Source organism: Choristoneura fumiferana, chromosome 9 (genome assembly GCF_025370935.1).
Source record: "Choristoneura fumiferana chromosome 9, NRCan_CFum_1, whole genome shotgun sequence".
NCBI lineage: Eukaryota > Metazoa > Arthropoda > Insecta > Lepidoptera > Tortricidae > Choristoneura > Choristoneura fumiferana.
This window is the reverse complement of record NC_133480.1, coordinates 5,367,401-5,387,154: the sequence shown is the minus strand read 5'-3', so window position 1 is coordinate 5,387,154 and position 19,754 is coordinate 5,367,401. Positions and strand designations below refer to the sequence as shown.

The window sequence follows — 19,754 nt, the reverse complement described above, 5'->3', positions numbered from 1 at the left end:
CCTTTTGCGTCACAGAACCCTAAAAACCGGAGAAAACTTTGCTCCTTACGTTCGCCTAGTAGAAAGTGGAATCGTGTTCAGACATAAAGGGTCTCCGAATAAATTTTCATTTAAAAGTTTTTCTTTGTATCCCGTTCTTTTTGTTCAAAGAGCTGGTAGACATTTTAGAGTAGGTATTTTGAACATCCTTAGAAAGAAAGAAAGAAAGAAAATACATTTATTTAACGCCATAAAACAAACATAGAACAGATAAAGACATACATGACGCTAAACAGGTCCCCACAGCATAATGCCACGGCAAGCCGTGGCGCCGATTATCAGCCCGGACCTTATCTAAAAACTAACTTAAAATAAAAAAAAAAAAAAAAAAAAAAATGTTAAATTGTATGGCAGCACCGGCTTAAACAGTTCAATCGTGTGCAGTTGAATTGTTTTAAGTCACCGCCAAAAGTATACTTTGCAAATATGAATAATGCATATTACTGTTAAAATGGTTATTTAAAAACAATATGCTACATACCTGACTCCTTAAAAACAAAAACACAGGTATTTCTATTAAAAGTATCTTACTTGCCTAAACAATACGCCAACCAACAGTGGATACATTTTTGAAATCGAGAAAAACCGAACGCATTCAATCTACCGCCAATTGGTAAAGCGAAATCGACGTTTCTAGCTTATTATAATATAATGACAACAAACATTATGAGCGCCTAAAGTGCAAAAAAAAAACAAGGTAAGATTGAGAGAGGTGCCTACTTATTCATTTTCTCAATTGTACATTTAAGAAATGGTTTTTACATTTAAATTTAAAACCAGTTGTTGATTTTAGCGCACGAATGGGCGAAGCGGCGGCCTTACCCATTGCGAGGTTCCAGGCGCCAGGTCTTTGCGAAGCCCCTTGTCCTTTGTGAAAAGTATATGATGCGAAAATATGGTAAAAAAAAGCTGCTGGTTAAGCGTGATATAAGTCCCAGCAGGGCTACTACGAAACTCGAAGTTCGTGTCGCACCATCCCTCTCGCTCTCGTATTAAATAGTATAAGTGTCAGAGGGAAAGCACGACACGAACTTCGAGTTTCGTAGTAGCCCTGCAGGTGTTGTATTAGTTACCGTTAGAACTTGTACAATTATTCCTTTCACTCTTGACAGTGTGGTCTCACTTCGTTCGAGCGCCAGAAATATCTCGGGTGCTATGGGTCACTTTCCACCCTTGGTTATCAATCTACTATTACTCATCAATTCTAATACAAAGAACACGTAACATGTAAGAATATTTTATTACTTTAGAATATCTCTTCAAATACAGTTCTGTTTCCTTTTTAAAGTAAAGAATATTTCCTTAGAGCAAAATGAGCTAACAACAAACCTTCCCTCCAGCTCCCAGCCTGTATAATAAAACCTAAGTTCCTCATATTGCATTGAGTTTTTATTACCACCGTCTGCGCAAACATGTCCCTATGGTCCCCAGTCCTTCATCACAGGGTCACGTGGCGACCAGCCTAATTAATGATCACATTACACGCACGTTATGATGGCTCTTATTTCGGTCACGTTCGCTTTGAAGGCCGTTGGAGATTTTGGTGGAGAAATTGGTATATGTGGAAATTTCGCCACCAATTTCTTACGAAAGAACGCTTGTGGTATAATAATAATGGCATTCGTTTCGATTTGAACCCACGATCCTCTGCTTGAGAGGCCATAGGTCAAGCCACTTGACCACTACGGCTTCCTAATGACTATATACTAAGTAGTGCAATATGTCGTGCTGTCTACAAGGAGAGTAGGCCGCCTACACATTACGACACTGAGGGCCTATTCCGAAGTTTGAAAATCGAAGTTCGTATCGTACCGTCCCTCTTACTTAACAGTATAAGAGTAAGAGAGACGGAGCGACACGAACTTCGATTTTGTTGCTTATGAGCAAGTGTGAGGAAAATAACACTTTAAAAAGAAATGATTTCCCGCATTACAATTTGGCAATCGGCTTTTATCGATCACAACTCTGGTAACTGACCATCATCCATCATCATCCCAGCCTATATACGTCCCACTGCTGGGCACAGGCCTCCTCTCAGAACAAGAGGGCTTGGGCCATAGTTCCCACGCGGGCCCAGTGCGGATTGGGAACTTCACACACACCATTGAATTGCTTCGCAGGTTTGTGCAGGTTTCCTCACGATGTTTTCCTTCAGGGCAAAGCTCGTGGTGGTGTAATTCCGCACATGAATTTCGAAAATCTCAGAGGGGCGAGCCGGGGTTTGAACCCACGACCCTCAGCTTGAGAGGCGAAAGGTCAACCCACTATGCCACCACGGCTAACACGGGTAACTGACCACCTGCGTCTAATTGGCAGTGTGATGTGGGTCGGAAAGGGATACACTGATCTCTATTATACACGAAACGCTAGACAGGCTATGCCATAATTTCGATTACGGGTAGTAGTTTGGGCAGTATACCTTACTGGAATGCTACCTATTCGGTAATCATTTGCTTTATGCTGTCATATACCGTATCTATCATGGGGAGTGTTCTGACGAACTTTTCGAATTGCTGCCTGCGGCTAAATTCCACTACCGCACTTCGAGGAACCGTCTGTCTTTCCATCCTCACCATCTTGATGATTGGCAGTCTAGTACCGTGCGTTTTAAGCGAAACTTCTTTTCTCGCACGACGAAGATCTGGAATCAGCTTACTGCGGCAACATTCCCGGAGCGTCACAACTTAGGGATCCTTAAAAAACGAACCTACCAATTCCTAAAAGGGTCGGCAACGCACCTGTGATTCCCCTCGTGTTGCGGGTGTCCATGGGCGACGGTGATCGCTCTACATCAGGTGACCCGTCTGCTCGTTTGCCCCCACTTACATAAAAAACTACTTGGTATATTCACTGAAATATTTGCGTGTACGAAAGAGAAGTACTATTTCATTTCCAGCATGAGCGATGGTGATGTCAATAGCGCAATGCAAATACCTACACAAAGCTAAGTGAAATCCCACCATTAGAAGCAGCCCTTGCTGCATAGGCTTGCTGCACTGATGGAAACTTCTTATATTTGTCGTAATTTAAATGGGCATAACCAATTTGGGCGCCTCTTTGGTAGTAAAAGACACGCGAAAAGGTAACCTTGATGGAGTTATGTACTCTACAATAGTTTAATAATGTAACACAGTGTTTTTCAAACTTTTTCAGGACGCGACCCCCCTTGGTTTGAAAAATATTTGGCGACCCCCTGCCTACCTCCGCTTACAGTTAGTTTTATTACACCGGGGTCGCGACCCACCGTTTGAAAAACACTGATGTAACACAATAAATTAAGGGATTTTACCTCTGTTTAATACTTTCGCATTTATACAAATCAAATATAATGTAAACCGCAACAATCAAATACTAACCGCAATCAAACATTACCACATTCGGGACTTATCACGCTAAGAAACGAGTAATAAATTACCTCGACATTTCGGCTCCATTACAGTGGCCGTGGTCACGAGTAGACTGAAATGTGTTTATACCTAAGTGCAGTAATCGTTTCAGTGGCTTAGGGATTCTTTTTATCAAATTACTTTTTAAGTCCAAACGCAAATAGGACGCGGATAGTGCAAATCCGTTTTTTCGGCATACGTACCTAATTACCACGCTGCACTACGTGTTAACGTCCTATCAGTAACAAAATAGCATATAATGTGATATCGCCATTGATTGCCTATCCAGCGTTCTAGTCTAATGTAAGTCAGTGGTCCCTTGCAAAAATAATTTGGCCGATTGGTTCTGGACTCTGAGTAGAGTAACATCATCTATTTAAGTGCTGCTCATTATCAAAGGTCAAAGAGGATACTGTTCTCTGAATTAACAGAAAATACGTAAAGCCGGTAGTGTGCGCTTAGGATGTTTCCACACACACACGCACAAACATCACGCCTGTAATCCCAAATGGGGTAGGCAGAGTAAACGAAACGTAACCGCTTCGGAGCCACTTTTAGCAATTTTAGGTTTAAAGTTTGACAAAAACGGTACAATAGTGACAGGTTGACAGCCTGTCGCCTACGGTATACCTTAACCTATATCCTCAGTCGCCTCTTACGACATCCACGGAAGAAATGGAGAGGTGTTATTCTAACCCGACACCACACGGGTGGATGTTTCCATCTTCTTTTTATGTAAGAGGGCGCAAACGAGCATGGGGTACCTAATGGGAAGCAATCACCACCACTCATGGACACCTGGCAACGCGAGGGGTATCACAGGTGCGTTGCCGGCCATGATAGGCTCGTTTTTTAAAGATCCCTAAGCTGTACCGTTCCGGAAACACTGTCCCAGGAAGCTGGTTCCATATTTTAGTCGTACGTGGAAAAAAGTTAAAAGTTGGAAGCTGTCCATCCAACGTTAATTTATTATTAATTAGAATTTACCCGCGGCTTCGCACACGTAATCCATAGTTCTGACTGTTGTATTGAAGTGCCGGAAATCATCTAAATTCTAATGGAAATTTTCAAAAATTACATCATGTTCTTTATTGACTTTGCATTAAAAAATCTGTGCCAAAACTCATAGCTCTATACCCAGCCTGCGGTCGAGGTTTTAAAGATTTTATCATGATTTTGTGGGAAAATAGCCTGTATGTGACATTAAACAAGGTGCATTTTGGTTAAGGTTCTGCTAACACTGGATATTTATAGATTGATCAAACTATAATTTAGGAGGATACAGGTTTACATTAATCTGATGACTCATACTTAGAGACAGTTTTGATTAATATGATGACTAATATATTTCTTAGGGATGTATATTATAATTATTGTATCGCAGTTTAGTAACAAATCTAAATTTAAGTGACAGAAAATATAGTTCCCAAATAAAAATACCTTTATTTATTTGCATACATTTATGACTCAAAATCGTGTACCTATGTGATAGCAGTGCGTCTGCACAAGTGATTTAATACTAAATGTAAACACTATTGGAATAAATCAAATTCTTTGACACTGACATAATCGAACAAAATATCACACAGTATCTAGAACTTAATGTATTTACGTACGTATTATACTTATACAAATAAGTAGGTAAGTAAGTAAATAAGTGCAGACATGAGTAAGTAAATGAGCAGTAAGATAAGAAATCAGTAGGAAAGTAAGCATTGTAAATAAGACAGGAAGAAAAAATGAGGAAATTAAGTAGGTTAGCAATCAATTAATTAAGTAAGTAAAGCTAAGTGAGTGGGTGATTATTTGTGATCATCGATGTAAAAATATATTATGGCTTATTTAACTATGTCATGGAAAATGACGTGCAACTATTTTTTTACAAAAGGAATCGCATCTGAGTAGGCCTTCACATGTCTATAGACTATTCACCGATAGTTGATAAAAACCAAGGGCACGTTATAAATACGACCATTTTTTTATTTTTATCGATAAAAAGAAAAAATAAAACAATTATTAACTGTATATAACAGAAAACAACATGCAAACAACCAACTAGTAAACTTGAAACGAAATGACAATGACTTGCCGTGTTGCACGCTTAACAAGAACTGAATGCCTAGTACCACGAAACTCAGTTCGCGCGGTATCAGGCTTCGCCCTCATATAGTTTGCGATAATTTAGCGACAGTCGGTATTCCGAGACGTTATCATAATACTTATCAACCTCGGTGAATAGACTTTAGGCAGTTTACAGATTAGCTTCAATAGTATTCTTGATCCAGGTTATATAGGAGGATACTTTGGTGTAGACTCCAGCGACGCGACCACATCCTTTTTCGTACGACACCACACCAATTTGGGTGTCGTAAAGCGTCAACGGACCACCGTCGTCTCCCTAGGAAAAGTAACAATTGAATTGAGATCCAAAATATAGGTAACTAAAATAAAATGTTGCTCCTTAAGTGAAGTTTCCCTGCCGGCCGCCCGCGCGGCTGCGTTAGGTATTTGTTTGGGATTTGCTGTGTCTTTATCGCTCGTGTCGAGACATAAGCGCTGCAGCCGCATATCGAGATAGCTGTAGGCTTTTCAAGATTCGGGCGGTTGAATTTTGGGTTTCGTTGTCCTCATATTATACGAAAAGTGTAGCACAGAAATCAATGAAATTTTACAATCAAGATGTTCATCATATTTTCTATGCCTGTGGTTTTTCGATTTTTGTAAAAATGCTTTATTAGTCTGTAATTCTCGTGCAAAGTTGACATCTTTTTTTTGTCGACTTTTGAGCTCCTGTAATTCTGATATTACACATTTATATGAAAATCTGAAAAACCGCAGGCATAGATAATTACGTCTAGTCCATACTTACAAAATTTCATCTATTTCTGTTGCCTAGTTTTCAAATGACACCGGGACTACGTTTGTATCCATCCCCCAGCCTATATACGTCCCACTGCTGGCACAGCCTCCTCTCAGAACAAGAGGGCTTGGGCCATAGTTCCCACGCGGGCCAGTGCGGATGGGAACTTCACACGCACCATTGAATTGCTTCGCAGGTTTGTGCAGGTTTCCTCACGATGTTTTCCTTCACCGCAAAGCTCGTGGTAAATTTCAAATGTAATTCCGCACATGAATTTCGAAAAACTCAGAGGTGCGAGCCGGGGTTTGAACCCACGACCCTCTGTTTGAGAGGCGATAGGTCAAACCACTAGGCCACCACGGCTTTTTTCAAACCACTAGGCCACCACGGCTTTTTACGTTTGTATAAATATAAATAAATATCAAGGGACAATTCACACCAATTTACCTAGTCCCAAAGTAAACTTAGCAAAGCTTGTGTTATGGGTACTAAGCAACGGATAAATATAATTATATAGATACTTAGGGATAGATAGATACTTAAATACATATTAAACACCCAAGACCCGAGAACAAACATTCGTATTTTTCATACAAATATCTGCCCCGACACAGGAATCGAACCCGGGACCTCAAGCTTCGTAGTCAGGTTCTCTAACCACTAGGCCATCTGGTCGTCAAAATTCGTCAATTGTATGGAAAATGGAACGAAGAGACTTCTCTTAAAACTATAAAAAAAAATAGCTGCCGGCCCTGGTCTAGTCCAGTTGGGTCAACCAAGGCACCTTTGGTTCTTTTTTTTAAGAGTATATGTTCCAGGGTCTCAAAGCCAGAAGATATAAAATTGCATGTCAAACCGAGACCTTAGTATTTTATTTTAGTGGGTGTTGAATGAATTTCGATTGAAAAGTTTATTTTATTTTATTTTAGTACAAGTAAATGTCCAGATAAAATAAAAATAAAATATAAGTTAAAAAAATTAGATTGTCTACCATAAGCCAAGATCGCTAAATAAAATATAAATAGAAACTACGTACAAAAGTACTTAACTAGAAACTCCTTCGCAGTGTGAACTTTTTTCCCAACTTGAATTTTAATTCAAATATAAAAGTTTATGTCCTTCCACTACTAAATCGGATTAAATACTCGTAATATCTCGTTTATATAAATAATCCACCAAAAGTCTTAAGCTGCAGATCGCACCAAAAAAAAGCACGCACTCAAATAGGTACCTTTCTTTCTGGCGGAACTTCGGTAAAAACTCATCTTATAATATTTATAATACTTACTCGACAAGCGTCCCGCCCTTTTGATCCCGCGCATATCAAATTATCCGTTAAATCGGGGTAGTAACGAAGACATTCCGACTCGGACACAGTGACAATGGTCACTTGTTGCAGTTTTTTAGCGCGTATCCTTTGGGAGGATGGCTGAAACCAAACACTTTTGATATATTTTTTCCATCAAAAACATAAATGTAAAATATAGGCCAAGTTCTTTTTTGGGTGGATCAACTATTACTTGTTGTTATTCTGTCCTGTCAGCGATGGGAATGGGACTAAAGTAATACAGTTTAATAGAAGAAATGTTGCGTCACATTATATTAACATGCTTATTAGATGACCAATTATAGAAGGGGGTTAAACTACCACAAAAATGCATGTTTGGCAAATTTTAATCCTATAAGCTTACGGTTAGGTAACCGTAACTATAGCAACGAGTGACAAGAAAAAGTTAAATCGACCCTTTTAACTCAAAGAAGTGCCAAGTTTCCTAGTTAAATCAGCTCCGCTAAAAATATTAAGCTGAGTTTAGACTTGCAAGAAAAATAGTGCAAGTTGCATTACATTACAGCGCTCGATTGACCTTGACCACTACAAACTCGTTGGCTTTACGGCCTCGCAATGTAATGCAACTTGCACGATTTTTCTTGCAACTCTAAACTCGGCTTTATATTCAAATTCACCGTTATTAAAAATACTCGTATGACTCAATTCAATTCAATTGAATTTATTAAAAATAACAATGTACATTGTGTTTGAAGTTACAATACATGTCCAAACCCGCCAACCCAACCCAACTTAGCCGTTTCAGGACACAACGTTTTATCACTCTTATTTTATAACGTTTTTGTGCTACGATCGCGAAACTGCCAAGCCGTAGCAGTGAGTTCATAATCAAATGTTTAAGTGCTGATTTGAATGCTGACAAACTTTTCACCTTTATACTAACTATTTTTGTGGCATGTGGGATTTTTTACGATTACGGTGAGATATATTAGTCTTCTTTTTATGGCAGTCCTAACTATGTCCACTGGATAGTAAAAATTCAAACTTCTTAACAACAACGAAGTTACATAAGGGATCCAAGGCGACTGTCGCTTCTAAACTAAGCTAACTACGGCAGGCCGTACTAAGCTTGGCGAGGGTGCAGCTGTGCCCCCTGATTAGTTTAGATATCTATGTGTATCACTAACAATACTTTTTGAGTTATAAAGTGTTAATAAGTAGGTAAATGGTTCTTACGCTTGTAATACCCCATCCAGTAACATTCACCAACAAACCACCAGGTATTTGAAAATCTTGGCTTGGTAAATCAACTTTAGCGATTTTAGGTCCGAATGGTATAGGTTTGTACAATTTCAGCAGACAGATGTCGTTAGTTTCTGGGTCAGGGTGGTAGTTCTCGTGGCAGAATTCTTCCTTAACACCGATGACGACCTTGTCATCGTCAGCCTTCAAGCGATCAGCACCGATGATTACTTTTCTTGGCTTTATGGAATTCCTGTGGAGTTTTATTTTATTGCGTTTTGAAGTAAATATTTAGTTTATAGATAAATTTTATTCGCGGCATTTGACACTCCGCTGTGACACATATTAATAAATAAATAAAATAAAATATAAATTGTTTATTTCAGATGGCATACGATCCAAATATTGTTAGTAACAGTGTTTAATAATAGAACTTAAAAGCACTTTAAACTATTTCAAGCCTTACCTGACACAATGAGCCGATGTTAAAACAAACATGTCGTGAATAATAGTGCCACCACAAACAAATTTGCCTTTACTGTACAACGCTGCCATGTAAGGGGCGTCTGTAATTGATACATTATGGCCACCAATGATAGTCAAGCCTTCAGAAGTATCTTCAGCTGAAAAAAAAAACACTCTATTGATATGGACCTCCGCAAAGTAACGCCTGATTCAATAAATAAGTCTACCCACATTTATCGACGCGGAGTCCTTTATGTCCACGCAATAAGAGCTAACATATCATGGTTCGGCTCGTGTCAGCTCAGGACAGGACATACAGAGTTTTTTGATCGACTAAAGGCGATTTCACGTCTATAGATGTGGATAGACCCTAACTTAGAATAGAAGAAAAAATAAATCATTACCCCGGGTACCGCCGTAAAATGAGCACAGCGCGAAGACTAGGACGAACCGTAACGACGCCATGATGGTGCTTGGAAACTTGTGCCCACGCACTGAAAACACCGAGATTTATAGGCAAAAGCCAAATTAATTAAATCGCTTTCGCTTTCAAAAAATATTTTGATTAAAAAAATCGATAAACAAGCATTATAATTGCAATTTGCTTATCAGTTTTACTAATTTAAGTTAAAATGCAAATTAACCGACTTAAAAAAAGGAGGAAGTTATTAATTTGGTTGTATTTTTTTTACGTTTGTTACCTCAGAACTCCTTGTTTTTTTTCGTTGGTACGGAAATACCTCCAATTAGATCCCCATAATCGCCAAATCAGGATCTGATAATTGGATCTTAAGGAAATCGAGGGAACTCTTCAAATGTTGTAAAGACACCTTTGGTGATTTGGATTTATTTGGTAGTAGCTCGTGCATTTGCTAATGAAAGATCACGTTTTGGTGAAGTGGAACTGATGATGAAGACATTAGTTGACCAGCGAACTCAATTACTTTAACACAGTTGCTTAAGCAATTAATGCTCATCGCAATGCATTATGGTGAAGTAGAACGGGTGTTGAAGCACCAGGGGGACTCCTAAACAATTAATGTTTCTGCATCGGAAAAAGCAATATTTTGTAAAAGGTGACGAGCAGTTGACATTAAAGTAATTGTAAGTACCTATCTTAGTTTATTTATTTAGATAGATTTCTTATATTTTTATTTTTTTAGGCTTAGCCTAGTGTGGAACCAACGGAAACCCTACTTGTAATTTGTTTTTGCTTTTAATAATCCATTTTTTCTATTTACACTAAAAAGCGTTAAAAAAATTATAACTATAAATTTTACTGACTACAAAAATACATGAAAATATTTTTTTGCCAGTTTGAAGTCGGTGCCTCAGCACGAGCCAGCAGGAGTGATATAAATAATGTTGTATGCAAAAAAAAAAACAAAATTATTTATTCAGTAAATAGGCCGCAATGGGCACTTTTACACGTCATTTTTTAAACTACCAGCGCTTTCGGAAAGACCATCATTGCCAAGAAGAATGCGCCGCAAGAAACTTGGCAGAAAGTCATTTTTTCAACATAAAATAATTACAAATAAAATACTTAAAAACTACAGTATACAATTAAATAAAAGAAAATACAAAAAAAAATACAGGGATGTATGGGGTCCCTTAGTTACAAAACTAAACACTAACTATTATCTACGTTCAGTGGAAGTGTAGACTGCTTCCATGCAGGTGAGGTAGACGACTACACAAGTAGGTTCACTCTTGCTGGCTCGTGCTGAGGCACCGACTCCAAACAGGCAGAATTATTTTCATGGTTTTTTTGTAGACGGTTCAATTTCATGTTATAATTTTTTTTTAGTTTGCGTTGTCGTAATGGCCAAAGACACTACCTAGTTCCCTAGTTCTTGCTTTTAACCCCCGACGCAAAAAGAGCGGTGTTATAAGTTTGACCGCTATGTGTGTCTGTGTGTGTGTCTGTCTGTGTGTCTTTCTGTGGCACCGTAGCTCTTAAAGGGGTAGACCGATTTGAATGCGGTTTTTTATTTGAAAGCAGGTTTTCTAGCGATGGTTCTTAGACATGTTTCATCAAAATCAGTTTAGCCATTTTTGAGATATTGAACTTTGAAGTGACAAAGTCGGGGGGTTCCCAAATTTTTGTTGGTTAGGTTGTAATTATAATAATAATAATTCATTTCGACGACCGGATGGCTAAGTGGTTAGAGAACCTGACTACGAAGTTTGAGGTCCTGGGTTCGAACCGGCCGGGGCAGATATTTGTGTGAATAACACGAATGTTTGTTCTCGGGTCTTGGATGTTTAATATGTATTTAAGTATGTATTTATCTATATAAGTATGTTTATCCGTTGCCTATAGTATCCATAGTTCAAGCTTTGCTTAGTTTGGGACTAGGTCAATTGGTGTCAAGTGTCCCATGATATTATTATTATATTTAATTCGAGTAACTTAGTGACTCATACATAATTGTGTCAGTAAGAAGCTTATTACGTTATGTTTAGTTGTTTTGCTAGCTCGATTATTATCATCGTGGTAAACCATGGGCCTCAACATTATTATTTAGAAGTATGAATTTTCCTTGCAGCAAACGATCTTTACAAATGTCAAAGAAACGTGACAGCTACAAAATGCTGTTGGGAAAAATGGTAGCCATACCAAGATGAAAAACTGTATTCATTACAAACTAGCTTTTGTCCGTGACTCCGTCTGCGAAAAATTCATTTGTTGCTATCCCGCGGGAACTAGGTAAGCATGTTTTCGGGATAAAAACTATCCTACATTATCTCTAGTCTCCAACTATCATCCTACCAAATTCGTATTGCAACGTCCCAAAACCGGCCAAGAGCGTGTCGGGCACGCCCAAGACAGGGTTCCGTAGCCATTACGGAAAAATCAAATAATATTTTTCTAACGATTTCGTATTGTGTAGGTACGGAATCTTCCAAGTTTAGGTATACTTATTTTATTTATTAATTCTCAAGCAATCTTAGCTGTTATAATTATTCATATTAGTTATCCGGGTCAATATATTTAATATGAGTGAGTCTCACGGTAGTTTCATGTTATAATTATTCTTGTACAAGAAAAATTATAAAATTAATGGTGTTGGCAGCCCCCAATGGTTTTAAAAGACCTATCCAATGACACCTCACACCCAATAGGGTTAGTCTAGAAAAAAAAATCACCGCTACTTTACGTCTATGGGTTTTTTATTTATTTTACCACTGTCGGCGTGACTGAAATGTATATTCATCCCAAATTACAGCTCTAGTACTAAAGGTCTCTGGGCTTAGCCGCGGACAGACAGACAGACGGACAGACATGGCGACTACGGAACACTACAAAAGATACGAACTTCGTGTGATACGAGAATGATACGAACTTCGAGTTTCGAATTTCTGAGTAGTCCACCTTGAACCAAGGCCGAATATTCCGTTTCGGTTTTGGTTTCGGCTAGAACTACTCTTGTTTTAGCCGAACACTGTAGAAAACGTTAACGCCTATCATATTCATTAGCTAATAATAGATTTAATCTACCTAAAAACAAATAATTAACGCGAGTTTTACCTACATCATTAAAATTTTCTTATCTTAGTTATTTAATTTAAAAATATATATGTTTTTTTTTCAACGAGGTACACAGATGTAGGTACTGTGGGGACTGTAACTTGGTAAGAGCTTATGTAATGGGGATCTACGCGCGTGAATTTAAACTCGGTTCAAATAAAATTGATATTTCTTCAGTATTTAGATTTATTGTAGAGCTTATCAATACTTTGAGATAGGTCCAGCCGCTCAGGCTGTCGGGAGCAATCTGTGCTCGTCATGTATACCGCTGTCAAACCCTTTTAAAATCAAATTCTAGGATCATACAATACAAAAATACTAACATTATACATAATACAGTCAATCTAGCGTGCCAGGTGGTCAGTTTTACCATCTGCCAGCGGTATTACCGCCTAGTTCCTACAGTACCTAGTGCATAGTGGTTTTTCTATCGTATTTTATCGCGAAAGTTCGTAAATATTTATCGTGCTCTCTAATTAACTTGAGTAGACCCATCGTACAGCAGTTTTGACACTTGACACTAAGGGGCTGTTTCACCATTTATTGATTAGTGTTAACTGACGGTTAAATGTGATGCCGTCTCTGTTTGTTTTGTTCGAATAGACGGAGACGGCATCACATTTATCCATGGATGGTGAAACAGCCCCTAAATAATAAAGCTATACTTGGTTGGATATTTATTAATAAAACATAACACAGTACAAATCAAAATAAAGGTAAGTAACTAAAACTACATACAAACTAAACTTATAAATAAAAAAACTTTTTTTTTACTAAGCAAAATTATAAATAAAAAAGTTGCCCAAAATCACTGCCTGGTGGTAAGGTGCCCAGAAGGCTGGCAGCATTACCACGCTGTATGGCATGCTTATTCTTTAAGCTAAGAAAAAGCCAGCCCTCTGGTCACCCGAAGCCGCAATTACTACGACAGTAATTTAAGAAGCACTCAGACTCTTGGTTTGGATAGGTATTTAATTAAATGTAAACAAAACAACGTCAATTTGGTGTCTTAGATATTGAAATTCCCCCATTAAACTATCTAAACATTTACACTTCTGTATGAAATACACTAGTCTAGTTTGTATTACAATGATAGATAAGTAAAATGTTTCAAATCCTGAATGTACCAGATCTGGCAGCTGAAGTTTGTGTACATTTAGTTAAATAACTATCCAAACCAAGTATACATATTAATAGATATAGAAATGTCACTCATTTATACGTAGTGCCAGCCACGAAGACGCGTGATTTTGTCAAAATTATACATTAATGACATTGTAATAAGAACCACGGCGCGCGTCATCGTGAATGACTCTACCTATAATACAATAATTGATTGACACTTCGGGTGCGGTCGTATTTCGTCCGATTGAGATCTGACTTTTACCGATGGAAATACATTATGCACTAAGTATACTCGAAGTTAAACCTAGTGCCAGACGCGTGATTTTGACAAAATTAAACATTAATGACATTGTAATAAGAACCACGGCGCGCGACATCGTGAATGACTCAACCTATATCTGTATTACAAAACAAATAAGGTTACAAAATAGGGAATGTTACTCAATGCCACATTAAGCCGAGTTTAGACTTGCAATGTATTACGTTGCGGCGCTCCATTGACCACTAATAACTCGTTGGCTTTACGGCCTCGCAATGTAATGCAACTTGCACGATTTTTCTAGCAAGTCTAAATTCGCCTTTAAATATCTATAGCGTGTCATAGGGGCAAACTCTATCATCATCATCACGTACATAACTAAGATTCAACCTTTTTTTATGAAAATGCACCAAATGCATCCAGCCCTGATGCCTTATTGTCTAAAATACTCGGAATCACAATCGTTTTCACCACTTCTTTCTGTCACATGGCATAAGTCGAGGGTAGAAAGAGATGGTGCAGCGATTGCGAACGTCAGCGCATTAGACAATATGGCCTCTGTTCGGAAAAACAGAGGGCATGTGTGGGATACCTACTAAACCACACAAGTTCCCTCGTCACCATTGTGGGATGCCACGGGAGCATGAAGTGACACCGCGATTCCCACTGTCCCCGGGATTATACGGATTACACGGGGGGACACCGTGTAATCCAGGCTGGGCTCCCCACCCTTCCCTGCTGGTGCCGGGTTATCCTATGTTCGACCTATAAATCTGAGCCCGCATTTAACGGTGACTGTGAGGAGCCTCATCCCGGGGTGGCCAGTAGGTGTCGCAGTGTCACTAAATACTCCCGTCGCGCTCACAATAAAAAATAAAAATAAAATCGTTTAATTCAGATCACAAAGAATCCATAGTTTTGTTAGCATACAATGTCATCCTATAACTATGTTAGTAATGAATTTAAATAATAATTTATGATAATATTTTTTTAAAAATAAATACCAGAAACAATAACTAGAATAATTCATTGAATAAATTTAAATCTAAATAAATCATTGGCGACTGCTACCAGGGCACAACCTCTTACTAACTACAATGGCAATGAGGGAATCCGTGTGGTTTTTGGTGGGTAGGTATGCCCATTTTGGGAGAGCCCCACCAACCCCCCGTTTCTCTGAACGGGGAAGGCCATTAAGGTGCGTTTTCCATTCCACGCCAATAAAAAGGATTCGACCTGCCTCTCAAGTATTCGGCTTGTGATTTTCGGAATTTACTTGTAAAATTGCGTTTGCGATTTTACTGCGATCTTTTCGAAGGAAAACATTTTGAAGAAACTGCGATTGTTTCTTAACTAAAGTTTGCATGCAGCAAGTCTGCGGTCCGTTAGACCTACAAGTATGTATACTACAAGTAAAAGTATGAACTGGCATCTATAAGGTTACTTATTGCACTGGCGTGCCAAAAACAAAGCACGGTAAGCGACTTTTAACTCTGGACATGTGAAGCTCGAAATACAAAAATAGGCGCCGTAACTTACACTGTGGTAACGTCTTAAAAGGGAAAATGTATGGAACACATTTAAGTCAAAAATCATCAATATTATCTGATGAAAAATAAACAAGATTAAAGGCGAATGAAGTTTGTACTCCATCTCTTTCTAGAAAAATTAAATTTAATATGGACTTTCTTATTTATGACTATGACTGATCAATCTCATCGATTGACAATTTAAAACGTTTATATCTTCGTTATTTAGAGTGGCGTTTTGGAATTATTTGATACCCATCAAATCACAAGCAAATCCATGAAAACATTGGTCATGAAGGTGAAAAAAAGCTTAAACTGTTTACTCGCAAACATTTATTGCTTTAAATGTGTATTTTTACAAATTAGATTCGATGGTGGCGTTGATCCACGGCAAATAATTTGATACTTTGGTGTAGACTCCTGCCACGACCGCACAGCCATTTCCGTAAGACACCACGCCGACTTGGACCTTGCCGTATGTCAGGGGGCCACCGCTGTCTCCCTATTAAGAAAAGTAAAGTATTTGAGTTGTGTCACCATCATCATTAAATATATCATTCGTAAGATGTCCATTGTAGGATAACGGCCTCCCCCATAGACCTCCAGTTGCTTCGATTGAAAGCATCCTGCATCCTATGTGAACTTGTGGTTTGTCATCGAAACTATTGGGACACTGACGAGCACGTTAACATTAAGTATATTTGTTTCTTCGAGGTTTTTTTTTACAAATCTATCGATTTTTATGATCTAGAAAATGTTAATCTAAAAAACATGATTAGTGGAAAATTTTAAATAGATTTGAGCTTCAAAGTAGTGTTCGAAAATATTTTATTTTATTAAGTATTTTGATAGTTTCAGTAATGGTTACTTTAGCCTCGAGACCAAAACTTCATCGTCATTAACGTTATAATATAATGTAAGTCGTTCATGATAAAAATTGGATAAAAACGGACACTTAAGAACCAATAAAATAAAGCATTAACCGGGAAATAGGACTAGATAATGTGTACCGAATAGTGAGAACCAGAGGCCGCATTGTCTAACGTTCTGACGTTTGCGATCGCATTAACCATCTCTTTCTACCCTCGTCTTATATCATGTGACATTAAGAAATGGTGAAAACGATTGTTATTCCAAGTGTGTTAGACAATAAGGCCTCTGGTAATGAAAGCCGGATAACGGGAAATGAATAACGCGAAAAGGTTAGTGAGAACTGACAAGGGGGAACCGGGAACCTTGGGCAGAGAATGGGGAAACGGAATCCAGGAAGCGACAACTGGTCTCAGAATCAGGAAGTGGGAGCTGCTTTCAGACTCAGGAAGTGGAACTCAGGAAGCGGGAGCTGCTTTCAGAATCAGGAAGCAGAAACTGGTTTCAGAATCAGGAAGCGGGCACTGGTTTCCTACCGACCTGGCAGGAGTCGTGTCCTCGTGACCCCGCACATATCATGCCGTCCGAAAACTCTGGGTAGATGTAGCGACAGCACTCATCGGATACCACTGGCACTGACACTTGACGAAGATCGTTTGGATACTGGACGCCGTAAATCTGAAGGCAGAAGTTAAACGAGTATGCAAGAGTTTTTATATAAGAATCACTTCCTCCTAATTCTTATATTTGCCTTTTACGAATCATGGCTAGCTGTACTCACTTTTATGTTACCCCAACCAGTGACGTTTACCATATCACCGTCTTCTATTTCGAGATTGTCATCAGCTAGCGCAATTTTTACGACTTTGCAATCAAACGGTACTGGCTCGCTAAGCTTGAGCAGACAAATGTCATTTATCATTTCGAAAGGATCGTATTCCTCGTGACATAGTTCTTGTTCAACATCAATGAAAACTCCGTCAGTGCTCAACATGTCAGAACCGACGAGAACTTTTAACGAAATGTTCGCCCTGAAAAGATTGAAAATTCATATTTAACAAATGGTTCACGCAAGTGGAGCCTTACGTAAGTAAAGTAAAGACTAGTTAGATGAAAAACATAACTTACGTTATACAGTGAGCAGCGGTCAGTACGAAACGTTCGTGGATGATTGAACCGCCGCATGAGAAAGTGTCATTTTCAAACAGTGCTGCGATGTAAGGTACGTCTTCTATGGACACCGTGTGGCCACCGATTATGGTCAAGTCTTCGCAAGTATGATTAGCTGAAACAGAAACAGGTATTTTATTTATCGGATCATCTGATGGTAACTAAGCCATTACCACTCATAAGCAATAGCAACCAGAGGGGCTACTACGCAACTCGCAAATCGAAGTTCGTCTCGTACCGTCCCTCTCGCTCTCGTATTAAATAGTATAAGTGTCAGAGGGACCGCACGACACGAACTTCGTGTTTCGAGTTTCGTAGTAGCCCTGCTGAAGAGAACCGTTAGTCCGTTTCCGGGCTTTAACTATCTTATTTTAATTCTAGGGGTCATATGGAGACACGAGGATCTTTTGTCCATTTAAGCTTGAAACACGTCGAGAGTGGTGGCGGGGCGGTGCGGTGCGGCGCAGAGGCGGTATTGGTTGTAATATTCGAGCCAACATGAAAGAGGCCACAGAGAATACCGCGCGGGAAATAAGTGTGGCGCGCTATTCTGTGTGGCCTCTTTTACGTTAGCTTGAATATTACAACCGGTACCCTCCACGCCGCGCCGCACCGCTCGGCCTCCGGCGTGAGTGTGTTTCTAGCTTTACCCCTCCTTTGCATTTACTCAATCGCACTTACATCTTCACACATAAGTTGTTTGATCTGACACAGCGGCAGTGTCTTGTTTTCCTGTTACTGTGTATCCGTCGTTACGAGTCTCGTTAAATCGTTTAAGGGAATAAGTAACTATGTCCTTGAAGGCCTCGATATCGTACTTAGTAGAGAATACCGCTGACGTGGGCCATCGAAACAACTTTACTGTATATGGTAATAAATGCCGTAGTAAACTTGAGTAACTATAGTTTTTCGCCATTTTCCGACGGGATGACGATGCAACTGGGGGTGTTTTTTTTTCATCCAACCCTATAGTGTGGGGTATCGTTGGATTGTCTTTTAAATCCATTAGGGGTTTGCTAAGACGATTTTTCGATTCGGTGATTTGATTGCGAAATGTTCAACTTTAAAGTGCAAATTTTCATTAAAATCGAGCGACTCCCCCCCCCCTCTAAAATCTAAACCGGTGGATGGAAAATTTTTAAAAAATTCAGGATGATAGTAAGTATATCAAACTTTCAAGGAAAATTATAACGGCTAAGTTTGCTAGAGAATTATTAGTAGTTTATGAGTAAATAGCAGCCTAAGGTATAAAATAATATACCTAAACTTGGAAGATTCCGTATAAAATACGAAATCCTTAAAAAAAAATACTTAATTTTTTCGTAATACTTACGGAACCCTATTTTCCGACACGCTCTTGGCCGGTTTTTAATGAAAGACGAGGTGTTCCGGGCAGTTCCAGGGCACCACGTCGCTGACAACGGGGTTACTCCATGTTTTTGCATAAATAGTACTTTTTGTTTTTGATATTGTTTTTTTGTGTGTAAAGTTTTAACTTACCTAGACCCAAAGTTGTTTGAGAGAAAAAACTTATTATTAAACTGAACGCTAACAGTAAAACAGCCATGGTGAAGTATTATGAAATGAATTCCATATCGAGCAGTCCTTTTATTTATGTGCTAAATCAAATTAATTAAATAATATAATATAATAATATAATTGCAATTATGAACCATTCCGGTACAATTCGTTATTTTTATCAGTAGAAACCTAGTTAAATCATTTAAATTATAGGCACTTATCGCAACAATTTTTTAAAGCTACTTATAATATTTTTATAAAAATAGGTTCAGAAAACTGAAAAATAATCCAGAGCTGAATTCACCGCTTCAGATTTCTGTTCCAATCATTTTACTTTAGTCAAGTTCATTCATGTTATCTTTCATCATCATCATCATCAATGAACGACTCGCCACTTGCATCAACCGGTTGCACGCGGCTCTCGCGATGTCTTCAGTCTATCTAGTGGGAGGACTGCCATCGCTT

General features: G+C 38.7%; 2 protein-coding genes across 2 annotated transcripts; both read right to left on the bottom strand.

The window, feature by feature from the left end:
• Window positions 1-5,426: 5,426 nt before the first annotated feature.
• Window positions 5,427-9,784, bottom strand: LOC141431039 (complement factor D-like). Its single transcript, XM_074092005.1, has 5 exons — window positions 9,685-9,784; window positions 9,282-9,438; window positions 8,810-9,068; window positions 7,574-7,714; window positions 5,427-5,823 (listed from the first exon to the last, which is right to left on the bottom strand). The coding sequence occupies exons 1-5, from the start codon at window positions 9,743-9,745 to the stop codon at window positions 5,677-5,679; spliced, it is 765 nt and encodes a 254-aa protein (XP_073948106.1). The 5' UTR covers window positions 9,746-9,784; the 3' UTR covers window positions 5,427-5,676.
• Window positions 9,785-16,044: 6,260 nt separating this feature from the next.
• LOC141430793 (trypsin-like) lies at window positions 16,045-19,358 on the bottom strand. The gene is made up of 5 exons (XM_074091647.1): window positions 19,269-19,358; window positions 17,727-17,883; window positions 17,380-17,629; window positions 17,139-17,276; window positions 16,045-16,230 (listed from the first exon to the last, which is right to left on the bottom strand). The coding sequence occupies exons 1-5, from the start codon at window positions 19,333-19,335 to the stop codon at window positions 16,084-16,086; spliced, it is 759 nt and encodes a 252-aa protein (XP_073947748.1). The 5' UTR covers window positions 19,336-19,358; the 3' UTR covers window positions 16,045-16,083.
• Window positions 19,359-19,754: the final 396 nt, after the last annotated feature.

Bases quoted from the DNA above. Each gene is read 5' to 3' on its own strand.
- LOC141430793 (XM_074091647.1), bottom strand. From the start codon at position 19,335: ATGGCTGTTTTACTGTTAGCGTTCAGTTTAATAATAAGTTTTTTCTCT. The intron at 17,884-19,268 runs GTAAGTTAAAAC...TTTCTGTTTCAG, and splicing joins TCAAACAACTTTGGGTCTAG to CTAATCATACTTGCGAAGAC. The intron at 16,231-17,138 runs GTCGGTAGGAAA...TTTTCTTAATAG, and splicing joins GAGGACACGACTCCTGCCAG to GGAGACAGCGGTGGCCCCCT.
- LOC141431039 (XM_074092005.1), bottom strand. From the start codon at position 9,745: ATGGCGTCGTTACGGTTCGTCCTAGTCTTCGCGCTGTGCTCATTTTAC. The intron at 9,439-9,684 runs GTAATGATTTAT...TTTTTTTTTCAG, and splicing joins ATTTTACGGCGGTACCCGGG to CTGAAGATACTTCTGAAGGC. The intron at 7,715-8,809 runs GTAAGAACCATT...GTTTGGTTTCAG, and splicing joins CTGGATGGGGTATTACAAGC to CCATCCTCCCAAAGGATACG.